General features: G+C 35.5%; 2 protein-coding genes across 2 annotated transcripts; both read right to left on the reverse strand.

Annotated features, from left to right (window-relative positions):
• Window positions 1-262: 262 nt before the first annotated feature.
• LOC119667303 lies at window positions 263-1,966 on the reverse strand. Its single transcript, XM_038076594.1, has one exon. The coding sequence runs from the start codon at window positions 1,964-1,966 to the stop codon at window positions 263-265; it is 1,704 nt and encodes a 567-aa protein (XP_037932522.1).
• A 267-nt stretch (window positions 1,967-2,233) lies between these two features.
• LOC119667304 lies at window positions 2,234-5,134 on the reverse strand. Its single transcript, XM_038076595.1, has one exon. It carries the CDS (start codon window positions 5,132-5,134, stop codon window positions 2,234-2,236), a length of 2,901 nt encoding a protein of 966 aa, XP_037932523.1.
• Window positions 5,135-12,958: the final 7,824 nt, after the last annotated feature.

Consider the following 12,958-nt stretch of genomic DNA (forward strand, 5'->3'; position numbering starts at 1 on the left):
TCTCCAATTAATAAGTGTCCTGGAGTTAATGCTGTCAAATCAGTTGGATCATTGGACATTGGAGTCAATGTTCGTGAATTTAATATCGCTTCAATTTCCACCACTACTGTTTCGAGTTCTTCATACGTCAATGATGCTGTTGAAACGCTGCGTAGTAACAAATATTTTGCGGACTTTACGGATGCTTCCCATAAACCGCCAAAGTGTGGAGCCCTTGGTGGAATAAAATGAAAATTTATTCCTGTGGTACTGCAGGCAGAGATTATTGCTTCTTGTCCTTATTAGAATAAATGCTTTCTTCTAATTCTGCTAACTGGTTTTTGGCGTCTACGAAGTTTGTTGCGTTATCACTGTAAATATTCAAACAACGTCCTCGTCGACTTATAAATCGTTTTAATGCTCCAATGAAAGCATTTGTTGATAAATCGGTCACTAACTCGAGATGTACCGCCTTTGTAGAAAAGCAACAAAAGACAGCAATATATGCCTTTGTTGGCTTTTTGCCCCTCACCTTGTAGTGGATCCAAAATGGTCCGCAATAATCTACACCAGCATTAATAAAGGGTCTTGCAGGAGTTATTCTTGATTCTGGTAAATTGCCCATAATTTGTTGGCATAGTTGCGGACGTGCTTTGTTGCATCGAATGCATCGCTGAACTGTTGCTCGGGCTGTTGATTTACCTTTAATCGGCCAAAAACGTTGTCGGACTGTACTCAATAGTGCCTGCGGGCCACAGTGTTTGTTTTCTTCATGGAACATCACGAATAATAATTTTGCCAATGGATCATTGTATGGGATCAGCATTGGGTGTTTAGAATCGTATGGTAATGATGAGGCTTCTAAGCGTCCTCCTACTCTAAGAACATTTGCATTATCAATGAATGGAGATAAACTACTGATTGAACTAGATTTATCAACATGACCTTGTTTCTTTAGTTGTTTGATTTCTTCATGAAAATCATTACCCTGAATGTGACATATTATAGTTATTAATGCTGCATCCAATTCGTTGGCACTAAGTACTATATGTGTGGCACGTGACTCCTTTGATTTTCTTGCGTTGTTAGTGAATCTAAGAACATATGCTACTATCTTTTGTAACGTCTTAAATGAATTCTTGTGTTGAATCCTGTATATGAAATCTGCGTCATTGCTTTGAGTTGCTACAGCTACAACCTTCTTCTTCTCCAGATCGACTGGAACTTGTAATGATGATGAAAACCTTGGTGGCCATACTTCCTGCCTTCCATGCAAAAAGAACGGTCCTTGAAACCAGAGTGCACATGTTGACAACGCCCTTGCTGAAAGTCCTCTTGATAACACATCAGCTGGGTTGTCCTTTGACCTAACATGTCGCCACTGTTCAGACAGAGTTAAAGTTTGAATTCTTGCTACCCTGTTAGCTACAAATGTTTGAAATGATGAGGACTGTGAGTTGATCCAAGACAACACAATTTCTGGATCAGTCCACAAAAATACCGGCTGGTCCTTCTCTTGAAGATCGCTTTTCACTCTTGCTGAGAGTTCCGCTGCTAGGACTGCCGCACATAGTTCTAGTCGCGGTAGCGTTTGTTTTTTAAGTGGTGCTACTCTTGACTTTGCACATAACAGTCGCACTATTATTCTACCATCTTTTAAAATTGCTCTGACATATGCTGCAGCACCAAATGCCTTTTCAGATGCGTCAGCAAAAATATGTAGCTGTGTTGATGATGGAACTTCGCCTCTGAAGATATGTCTTGCCACCTGAAGATTTTCAAGAGTACTTAATTTTTCTCTAAATGTTGACCACGTTGTACGAAGATCTGTAGGAAGTGGTTCATCCCAAGATAATTTCAATTGCCATAAGTGTTGTATGAAAATCTTTGCTTTGACTATTACTGGAGCTATTAAACCAAGTGGGTCGAACAGTCTAGCTAAATCAGAACTAACGACTCTCTTCGTGATTATTCCTTCAGTAACCATTTTGACCTTAATTCCAAATAAATCTGCTTTGGGCAACCAAAATAGTCCCAGCGTTTTGATTGACTCGTTATTATCGAAATCTAGATTCACCTCTTGATCATCTTGAGAAATGTTTTTTAAAAGTTGAGGATGGTTTGCGCTCCATTTCCGAAGACAAAAATGATGCTTCTTCAAAATATGGATTAATTGCCTTTGAGCTTCAATAGCCGTAATTAAACTATCTGATCCACCGAGCCCATCGTCAACGTAGAAATTGCCACACAGGATTTAAGCACCTAATGGATAATTCACCTTATTTTCTAATGCTATCTTTTGCAGACATATTGTTGCTAGGTAAGGAGCTGCTCGAGTTCCATATGTAATTGTGTTTAGCTGATAATAACGAATCGTAGAATTTGGACTGCTTCTCCAAATGATAAGTTGATAGCGTCGATCTTCAGGATTTATGAAAACTTGACGATACATTTTCTCGATATCTGTGGTGAAAACAAACCGTGGTCGCCTAAAACGGAGCAGAATTGAAAAGAGTTCACTTTGAACTGTCGGTCCGTTATACATTAAATCAATCAACGAGTGTCCAGATGTAGTTTTGGCTGATGCGTCAAACACCACTCGAAGTTTAGTAATTGTACTATCTAGTTTTAGTACGCAATGATGAGGAATGAAATATCTTGGAGTCAACATGGAATCCAAGTTTACTTCAGTCATGTGACCCAATCGCTCATACTCTTCCATAAACTGGACATATTGTTTCCGCAAAACATCATTTTTTGCTAGTCGTCGTTCAAGACTGATGAACCTTCTCCAAGCTTTTTCTTGAGATTCCCCTAACGTCAATGAGTTTTCCAGAAACGGCAACCTTACCACAAAACGTCCTTCTTTATTTGTATGGACGTTCTGCACAAAATGAGATTCGCATAATTTTTCTTCTTTAGATAATGTCCTTTCTGTTGTATTCACCTCATCCATTCGCCATAATCGTTCAATTGCATCTTCTAACGATGAGTTATTATCAACAACCTCCGCCCCACCGCCAAAAACTACACATAAAACGTTTGATTTGTCTGTATTTGATGCAACCTTGCCACTGACAATCCAGCCAAGTGTAGAATTTTGCAAGACTGGAAGCCCAGGAGCAAGCGTTAATTTACCTTTCTTTAACAGACTAAAATAGAACTCCGCACCGAGTAAAATATCAATTTTCCCTTGTTGGAAAAATGTTGGATCTGCTAACTGAATGCTGTTCGGGACCTTCCATTTGGAAATATCGTAGCTGCAACTTGGTTGAGGTGGAACTATATTTGGAAGCACAAACGCTTCGACTTCTGTAGTAAACCTTGAGTTAAGTGATTGCAATTTGATGTTAACTCGCTGCGTTGAATTTTTTTGCACCTTTCCTATACCTTCTATGCACAATAACGATTTTGTTTTTGATATATTGAGCCTTTTGACAAGACGCTCAGAGACTATGTTCACTTGCGAACCAGAGTCTAGTAATGCTCGGACTTCACTTGTATTTCCATTAGATGCAATTATTTTGACTCTTGCAGTTGGCAAGAGAACATAATCACGATGACCTGTGGATGTGTTTGCTGTCGCTGTGGTAACTGCGGTGTTGTACCCACTTGAGCTAGGTTGAATGTTCTGTTTTGTAACTTCCAAATGTAGCAACGTGTTATGCTTTTTATTACATTTGGTACAACTTCTTGATGAACATTTGTTCACCACATGATCATTTCTGAAACAGTTAAAACAGAGCTGTTGATTTTTCACCCAATCCAATCGTTGAGATGGTGAAAATTGCAAAAATTTACGGCAATGATACAGTGGGTGCCTGTCTACATTGCACAGTTTGCAATTGTTGTTTCCTTTAGAAACTGTTACAGCCGATGACACTGAATTATTTCGATTTGCTTTAATTTTTATAGCCACCTTATCTTTTTGTTCTACAACTTCCATCAGTTGGAACTGTAGTTCTAAAAAGGCTAAGAACTCCTGAATGTTTTGTATCTCTTTTGGTTTTGCCAGAGATTGCTCATATCTAATGAGCATCGCCCGTTCGAGTTTTTTAATTAGTACCTGTAACAAAATTGGGTCCCAAAATGTCGTTTGAACGCCAAGATTGTTTAGTGCTAATAGACACTCTTTCGTTGTGTCATGTAAATTTTTAACTGCTGCCACAGTTGATGTGCCTGATGGCTGATTTAGAAGTTCATCGATTAATGTGGACGCCAAGACCCTTTTATTATTATAACGGTCTTGCAGTAATGTCCAAGCTGCCAAATAATTGTCCTCCGTTATGCTGAAATGACTTATCAATTTTTCAGCTTCACCTGTCACATGTGATTTCAAGTACCACATTTTTTGAGCAGCTGGTAGTGGCTGATTGTCTACCATTTGTGTAAACAAGTCAAAAAATTGCCTCCATTTTAAGTAATTCCCATTAAAGCTTGGGATTGTTACCTTTGGCAATGGCAGTGAGGACCGCATGTTTGGTTCTGCTACTGTTGCTTGTTTCTGTTGTAATTGATCCAATTTTATGGACAACTCTATCAAACATTGTTGTACCAAATCTTCAATTTGGTAATACTCATCTTGATTGAATCCTGACATCAGTGGATTTTCAAAGTTTTCCCAGATTTCATCATGCAAACATTCCAATTGGTTCCAATGTTGCATGATTGTGTTTGATTTAATTTCGTAATATTGAAGTGGTTGTATGCCTTCGCACTCTGACAAACTCTCTACTAATCTTTTTAGAGCTGCCATTCGAGCAGATATTTTTCTTATCAAACCATTTGTCGTAGCCACTAGTTGCGGCTGTGATGCCATTTGGTTACTAACAGCTTCACCAAAGTTGTCTGCTGCTTTGATCCGAATGGCTTCTGTCTTGAATATTTCACTGTATTCATTTGTTAGTTCTCTTATTTTCTCGTAATAGGAAGATGTAAAATACTCATCATCTGTCGGTTGATCGATGAGAGTTCTGAGCATTGTGTCAGTTTGTTCAAACTGCTTCCAAGCAACATCAAGCCGACGAAATCTTTCACTGTAGTATGCTGATGTTTGCTTGCGTTCAGCCGAATCCTTTTTGAAGTTCCTGATGATTCGCTGAATCTCTTCGCCCTTTTCTTTTTGGGCATCTATGAGTTCATTAAGAGTTGTCATTGATGATTTGTAGTTTTTTGCCAAATGTGCTTAAGAATGTTCTTCGAATGCTGAATGCTGAAACTTAACCGCTGACTGTTGATTGTTGATTGTTGCTGCGTCAAACCAGTCCTGTGCTGCTGTCCGTTTCACGGGGTCACCAAAATGTACGATCAAACCAAAATGTCTGATCAACGTTGGAATCAACTATTTGCAAGCACTGAACACTTGGATCCAGTACTTATGTTGATTCTATTTAAACAAGAAAACCACTGAGTACTTGAACCCAGAGATTTCGACGATTTTCCTAATTATCCTAGTCACTGAACACTTAAATCCAGTGAATAGGCGCTTTTGTGACGTAAATTCAGCACTTGAACTAAATTTACAAAGCTAAAGAAATGAATCAATCACGAATGTGGCTTCGCATCAATTCAATTGTCAAAAATTCAATTGTGCCTTTTATTTAAAATTGATAATTAATTTACAACAAATAAATTAACTAAAATAACCTTGACAATGCATGCCAAACAATGAACTTATTGCAAACTGCAAGAGTGCATTTTCTTCCAGACGAAATTTGACGCTTTTGTTTTCATGTGCCAGCAGAAGCGTATGACGTATTTTGGGCATTGCATTGACAACGTTATTTTTTACACCAAATATATTTAACACAATTATTACAATACAAATAAAAATAACAAATTATTCATACAAATTTAATAAAAACAATAATATAATATAATATAAACAAATATTCAACAGGAAGATAAGTAAAGAAATGGTCCAAGAATATTTGCTGGAGAAATTCCAATTTTCTAACAATATACCACCATTATCTTTTTAAGAAGAATACTACTTAATTCAAACTGCCGCTCCTTTGTTCTTCTAATATGGCAAATTTAGCTGCGGATCTATGATATTGCACTCGAGAAGTCTTCAGTATGGCGCACCTGATCTGCCTATCTCTTGCTTTGATGATACTGATGATACTAATCACGATTCCTCTCAGCCATGTATAGCACGGTAAGTTTGCGTCAACAATAATAACGACGTTATCTTTTTTAATGGGATTTATTTTATTAAACCATTTCTCCGTATTGTCATTGTTGGAAGCATCTCTTGTACCCACATTTTCTAGAACTGGTCGGCAAGGTATTGCTCGCCCTTAGTATCAAACTTTCCCGGTGGCTTGTTCCCGAAACTTGAACAAATAAAAAAATAGAAATAATAAATAATTTGCAGTTAACGCTTCTTTGCTTGTTGTTTCAATGGGCCGATAAGTAAGAGGTCTGCGTTTTGCAATTGATTCTACCCCGTATAACAAGTTATGCATCTTTTTATTGTTAATTGTTTCTTGGGGGCTTATTATCGTACCTATTACTGTTTTTATGGAGTATACCATACGCTCCCACGCTTCACCTATGTATGGTGCAGCAGGTGGAAGAAAAATCCATTGAGTTTCCGGACTTGTAAATTCCGCTTGTAATTCATTTAAGTTCACGTTCGCCACTGATTCTCGTAAATCTTTTTCAGCTGCTGTTAAATTAGTTTTATTGTCACTATAGATGACCTTTGACATACCTCATCGGGCTATAAAATTTCGTATCACGACACAACACGAGCTAGCTAATAGGCTATAAACTATTTCCAAATGCACTACCCGACACGTAAGGTATGTGACGCCGTAGCGGTTTTCTGAGTGTCTTCCTACCGTGACCATATAAGGACTAAAGAGTCTCACAATTCAGACATGTGAGAATGGTCGGGAGTATGCAGATAGTCGTGCTTCTGGTAGCACACTAATCTTCAGTGGCTTTGGTCTCGCATCACGAACTTTGCAATGTCGGCTATTATTCCTTACTTTTTAACAGTCTACACAATTCTGGAATGTGGTATTTCTGAAAATTATCGGTAATCATCGTTTTATGGTTTAAATGCTTCTATTTTTAATGATATCTTTCTACAATAAACTTAGTTATGTAGCTGTTCCTTGGTAGTTGATTAAGAATACACTTTATTAATTTTCAATTTAATATTAAATGATTAAGAATACATTTTATTTAATTTTCAAGTTTTTCAATTGTAACAAATAAAAGAACCCACGTGCATACACCGAACTACTACGAATAACAACCAAGCTAAAAGTGTGGTGTTACAATACATTTCGCTTTTTTTTGAACAAATGTTCAAAAAGGTGAAATCCCAATGTATTTGGTATTCACGAACATCCCGGGCGACTCTGAAGTGTTTCAGAATACAGGTAAAACAACAACCTTCGTAATGGGTCGCGTTATCTCCCCGTGGACAGTGTGAATTTTTACGACTCGAACGAGCCCATCTAAACCAGGATGTATTTCAGTTACCATAGCCATGAGCAACTTTGCTGGTGGTATGTTCGATTTCTTAATGACCGCTATGTTGCCCACAGCTATATTTGGTTGCCGTCGAAACCATTTCGGACGGTTTTGTAGAGATGTCAACCTGTAGTCTAACCTGTTGACGTTTACATGACTTAGATCGTCTTCTGGAACCAACGTGAACGGACGACGAATCAAAAAATGAGAAGGAGAAAGATAATTAGTATCTGGGTCTGATGTAGCGCCTAGGGGGCAAGAATTCACAACAGCTTCAATTTGTGTCAGCAAGGTATTCATCTGGTCAAAAGTAATCACTACATTGCCTATTACGCACCGTAGATGTAACTTGACTGATCGTACTGCCGATTCCACCCCAATGTGGTGCATGTGGTGGGATAGAACTCCATCGAATTCCGTCTTCTGCTAAAGATGCGGAAATGATTTCGTTCCGAGACTGTGACATAATTGCTGCATGCATCTCGTTTAACACACGAGAAGCACCAAGAAAATTTTTTCCATTATCGCTAAAGATTGAAGAACACTTTCCACGAAGGGACATCCCAGCTAGCATTTAGACGATTCATTTATCGCCAATCGTCAAAATGTTCGCTTATGACTCGCCTTGACGATGGTTAAGCAATTTTTCTCTCAAAGTTACTCATTTGCTCTTTTTATTTTCTCTGAAATATAATGTTTACGTATGTCGCTTTTGTTTCTCTATTCTTGAAGTGCAATCACTCGTCTCGATGATTGTTTGGCGAATGTGTTTTTAAGTTATTTCCTTATTACGCATTTGGACGATCGTTAAGCGATTGTTGTCTCAAAATTGTTAATTTGCTCTTTTTGTTTTTTCTGTAACATAATATCTACATATGTCACTTTTATTTCTCTATTCTTAAAGTGCATTTGAAGTGTTAAAGTTGTGGTGTTGTGAAATTTAAATAAATAAATTTTAATAGAATAATTTTAATAAAATAATTGTAATAAATAAATATATGTAAGTAATATTTTGATATTTTATTATTCAAAGTTAATAACTTTAAATATGTAATGTACTAAATACATTGTATTTAATAAAATAACTAGCATAATGTCTGCTTTAAGAAAAGCAGCTAAAAGGGAAGCACGGAATATTATTTCGAGCATATTTGATTTAAAAAAAAGTAAGGCATGTGATAATAAAAATTCAGAAAAAGTTATAAAAAATGAACTTAGTATATTGTTGAAAATATAGAAAAACATAATATTTCTAATAATATGTTGAAAATAACATAACGACCGATCTTAGCAAGTGGGCTATTAAAAATAACATAAGTAATAATGTAATTAATGAATTATTGCAATTTCGAGAAACTAATAAAATTAATGTGCCAGGAGATGCAAGAACATTAAAAAATACTCCCGAAGAAGTGATTGCCAGGGAAATGGGAGAAGGAAGATATGTATAGTATGGCATTAAGGATGCGCTGACTGATTATTTAAGAAACAATAGTAGCGAAATAAAAAGAATTGACTTAGATTTTTATATTGATGGATTACCTTTGAGTAAAAGCTCAAATAAACAGATTTGGCCTATTTTGTGTGGTGTTGTTAACACATCTGAAGTACTCTGTATAGGTGCTTATGAAGGTAACTCAAAACCGAAATGTGTATTTGCATTCCTCTCCTATTTTGTTTCTGAATTAAAAGAATTGACGATAGAAGGAATCAACTTCGAAAGTCAGCATATTGTAATCAATATTAGAGTACTTATAATGAATGCACCAGCTTGATCGTTGATATTGGGAGTAAAAGGACACATGGGATATTATTCGTATGTACGTTGCACACAGAAAGAAGAAACGGTTAAAAATCGCGTAGTTTTTTCCTTTCAATGACAATTGTATACCTAGAACCAATGAAACATTTAGACAATGCACTCACCCGAATCACCATTATACAATAACTGCCACAATTTTAAAGAGCATTGACATTGACATGATTGGCCAAATAAGTTTAGACTATATGCACATTGTTTGCCTTGAAGTTATGCGAACTCTTTTTAACGCTTTTAGAAAAGAAAGAGGCTAAGACTATTGCTTAACATCATGGAAATTGGAAGAACTGGACAGAAAATTGCTACAGCTAGGAGCGTACATAACTAACGATTTCGTGAGAAAACCAGGAACCTTACACGAGACTTGATAGATGGAAAGCTACAGAATTCAGACAATTTCTGTTATACACCGGTCCGCGTTTCTATTAAAATCAATTTTAGACAGCGAAAGATTTTTTCATTTTCTACATTTATCACGTACCAATAAAATCTTATTGAAAATAAGGGATGCAGTTACAAACAACGCTTGTGCACAAAAGTTATTAATGTCGTTTGTACAGGATATCCCCCGCTTGTATGAAACAAAGTATTTAACAACAAATTTTCACTACTTGTTGCACCTTCATGAAGATGCAAAGAAATTTGGACCATTAGAAGAAATCAGCGCTTTTAAATTTGAAAACCACTTACAAGCAATTAAAAAATCAACTAAAAATTGCAACAACACTGCAGCACAAGTTTACAATAGACAGGTACAGAAAAGTCATATAAATTTTAAAAATGATACAAAACAGGTATTTAAGTTTCGCATGAATCGAAAAAATAATATTGTTGTCGGAGTTCATAGGAAGGATTTTTACTACTCAGTCATACCACCAGATAATTATTGCCAAGTAGGCAATTTAATGTGCAAAATTACTAAAATAATAAACATTAATGGATTTCCTTCTTTTGAAGCAAAAGTTTTCCGAAACTTGCAGCCATATTTTGTTGAGCCCATATCTTCGGAAAAGTTCGGAATTTGCTTCACTAAGGAAGTAATACCAGTTTTATCAAAAAGTTTCGAGTTTAAACATATTAAAAATAAGATAATATGTTTTCAAAATGATACTGACAACTCATTATTTTTTACATCTTTGATTCATTGCAGCATCTAAATGGCGGGAAGCAACAATTCGAACTTTAATTGTACGTATTTTATTTTCGATGTATTAGCATTTTTTTAACATTAATTAAATTATAAAATGAACTCTTTTTGTAAACAATTCAAATGATAATTTGGAAACACAGCTTTTTCAATCAGATGAAGACAATCTTTGTGCTGGTAAATTTCAAACATATGGAAAATATTATTTGAAGAACATTTTACCTAGTTAATACTTTCTGTTTCCAGATTCTAGTCCAAATCTTAGAAAGCGATTAATGATGTTAAGACCCAGCAAACGAAATTTGAAAATCAAATGACGCAAATACTTTCCAGGTTGACGGAGGAAGTTGTTTCGCTGTGGAGAGGAGTTCGAGAATTAAGACTATCTCGTTCTTGTGCTTCTGAGGAAACTTCTCTATTGCCACAACTACCATTAGCAACCATGGAATCATTGAAAAATTTTGACGACCAACTGCATGTCAATGAAAATATTAGGAATGCATTGCTAATATTGATTACCGTAATGGACGCATTAAATTAATTTACTTTTTATTGCAGAAATAGTCATTAAAGAGTGCATTAGGATCAGATAACTTATCATATTTTTTAAGAAATGCCACTAGAAAAATCATTTCTAATGAACTCGCTACAAAATATTCTTGGAGGGGTACCGCTAGTAAACCGTCCATTCAGAATTACTTTTTGGTTCGCATAATTAAAGGTGTTTTGTACTTGAATATGTAGACACATATAGTATATATAAATATATATATATATATACATATAATATTGTAACAATTTTATTTACAGATATTTACTTTCAAAAATTACCGACAACTGATGAAAAAAAAATTTCACACATCCTTCAACAACATTTCGTACATGCGAATGATCGATTAAAAAAACAGGTACTATAGACAATCTAATATTTAATTTTTTACTTTATTTCAATATTTTATATATTTGTAAATATTATGAACTACATCTGTATATTTAGTAATATCTAATTTAATATCTATTTAATATCTAGTATTTTAACAATTTTAATTAATATTACCATTAAGTTAGCAATAAGAAAAATAAACTATTTTTAATACTTATTTTTTAGTATTTTATTTCATTATATTATTTTTTTTAATAAAACAACAATTTTAGCGGAGTAACGCTACTCCTTGATACATACAAAAAAGTAAATTTTTACGCTTCTCTACGGTGCATACGAAAGAATAAGTTTTTACGCTTCTCCGCGATGCATATAGAAGAATAAGTTTTTACGCTTTTCCGCGATACAAACGCGAAGCATATTTCCATAGAGACTAGGTTTACCTAGTACACTTCATTTCAGCGGTTACATCTTCTTCTAAATATGCGAGAAAATTATCATCGTTATTATTTACCAGTAGTTACGTTCGGTAACCAGGGAGGCCCCTTCCACCATAGTTCAAAATCTAATAATTCGTGAACCATCATGCCCCGAGACGCGCAATCAGCTGGATTTTCCTTAGATTAAAATATGTCCCCAGCTACTTCAAGGATGAGTTTCTATTATTTCTGCTGTATGATTCACGACAAACGTTTTTAATTTGATAGGTGATTGCGATAACCACGCTAAAACCACTGGAATCGACAATAAACGGCTGCAGAATATGCTTTTGTTGAAGCATCCAAAAATCCATGTAACTTAATGTAATTAAGAGAGTTACACACTGTAACGACCCAATTTTTCCTGCACGAAAATTAGGGTTACAGAATACCACGCGGCCCTAACTTATTTGTGCAAATAATAAGCACAACAACACAAGCCGTAAGCAACCAAAAACAATTTCGGACAGAAAGACTTGTAAAACAATAAGCATGGGCGCAAATTGTAAACATGCAAAAACAATACTTACACATAAAAAAAAAAAGATGCATTACAACAGCAAGCTGTAAACAGCCAAAAACAATTTTGCACAGAAAGACTTAGAAAACAATAAGCATGGGCGCAGATTATAAACATACAAAAACAATGCGTACACATGAAAAAAATGCAAACTTGGTGATAGCGGAATTAAAAGCGTCACCCAGATCAGATAAAAGGCGATGTTTTTCTGAAATCGTTCTTCTTTTGATCATCATTGGATAGTACAGTTCGGGTTTTGGCGACGGAGTTAAAAATTGTGATGGAGGATAAGTGCACAACAAGTCACTCGTTGTGTATTGCAACATAGGAACGGAGCAAACTATAGGTAAAGTGCAGCGTACCGGTCTGAGAGCTTTAACAGTTGCCAGATGACGGATTTACATAGAAAGCTTCTAAAAGTACTCTATGGACATCCTGCACAAAAGGTACGCCTTTACACCTGATTATAGTATCACCTGCAAATTGTGGAAATAAAATAACCAGGCAAAATCGTAAGCATTTGATAGTTTTTCTTCATATCTTGTGCAATGCAATTATATAGATTTGGCTGAAAACCATAATAGTGCGGCGAAGGCATGCTGTGTTAAACATATACTACTGTTTTAAAATTATAATATGT

Source organism: Teleopsis dalmanni, chromosome 1, assembly GCF_002237135.1.
Source record: "Teleopsis dalmanni isolate 2A chromosome 1, ASM223713v2, whole genome shotgun sequence".
In the NCBI taxonomy this organism is placed as follows: domain Eukaryota; kingdom Metazoa; phylum Arthropoda; class Insecta; order Diptera; family Diopsidae; genus Teleopsis; species Teleopsis dalmanni.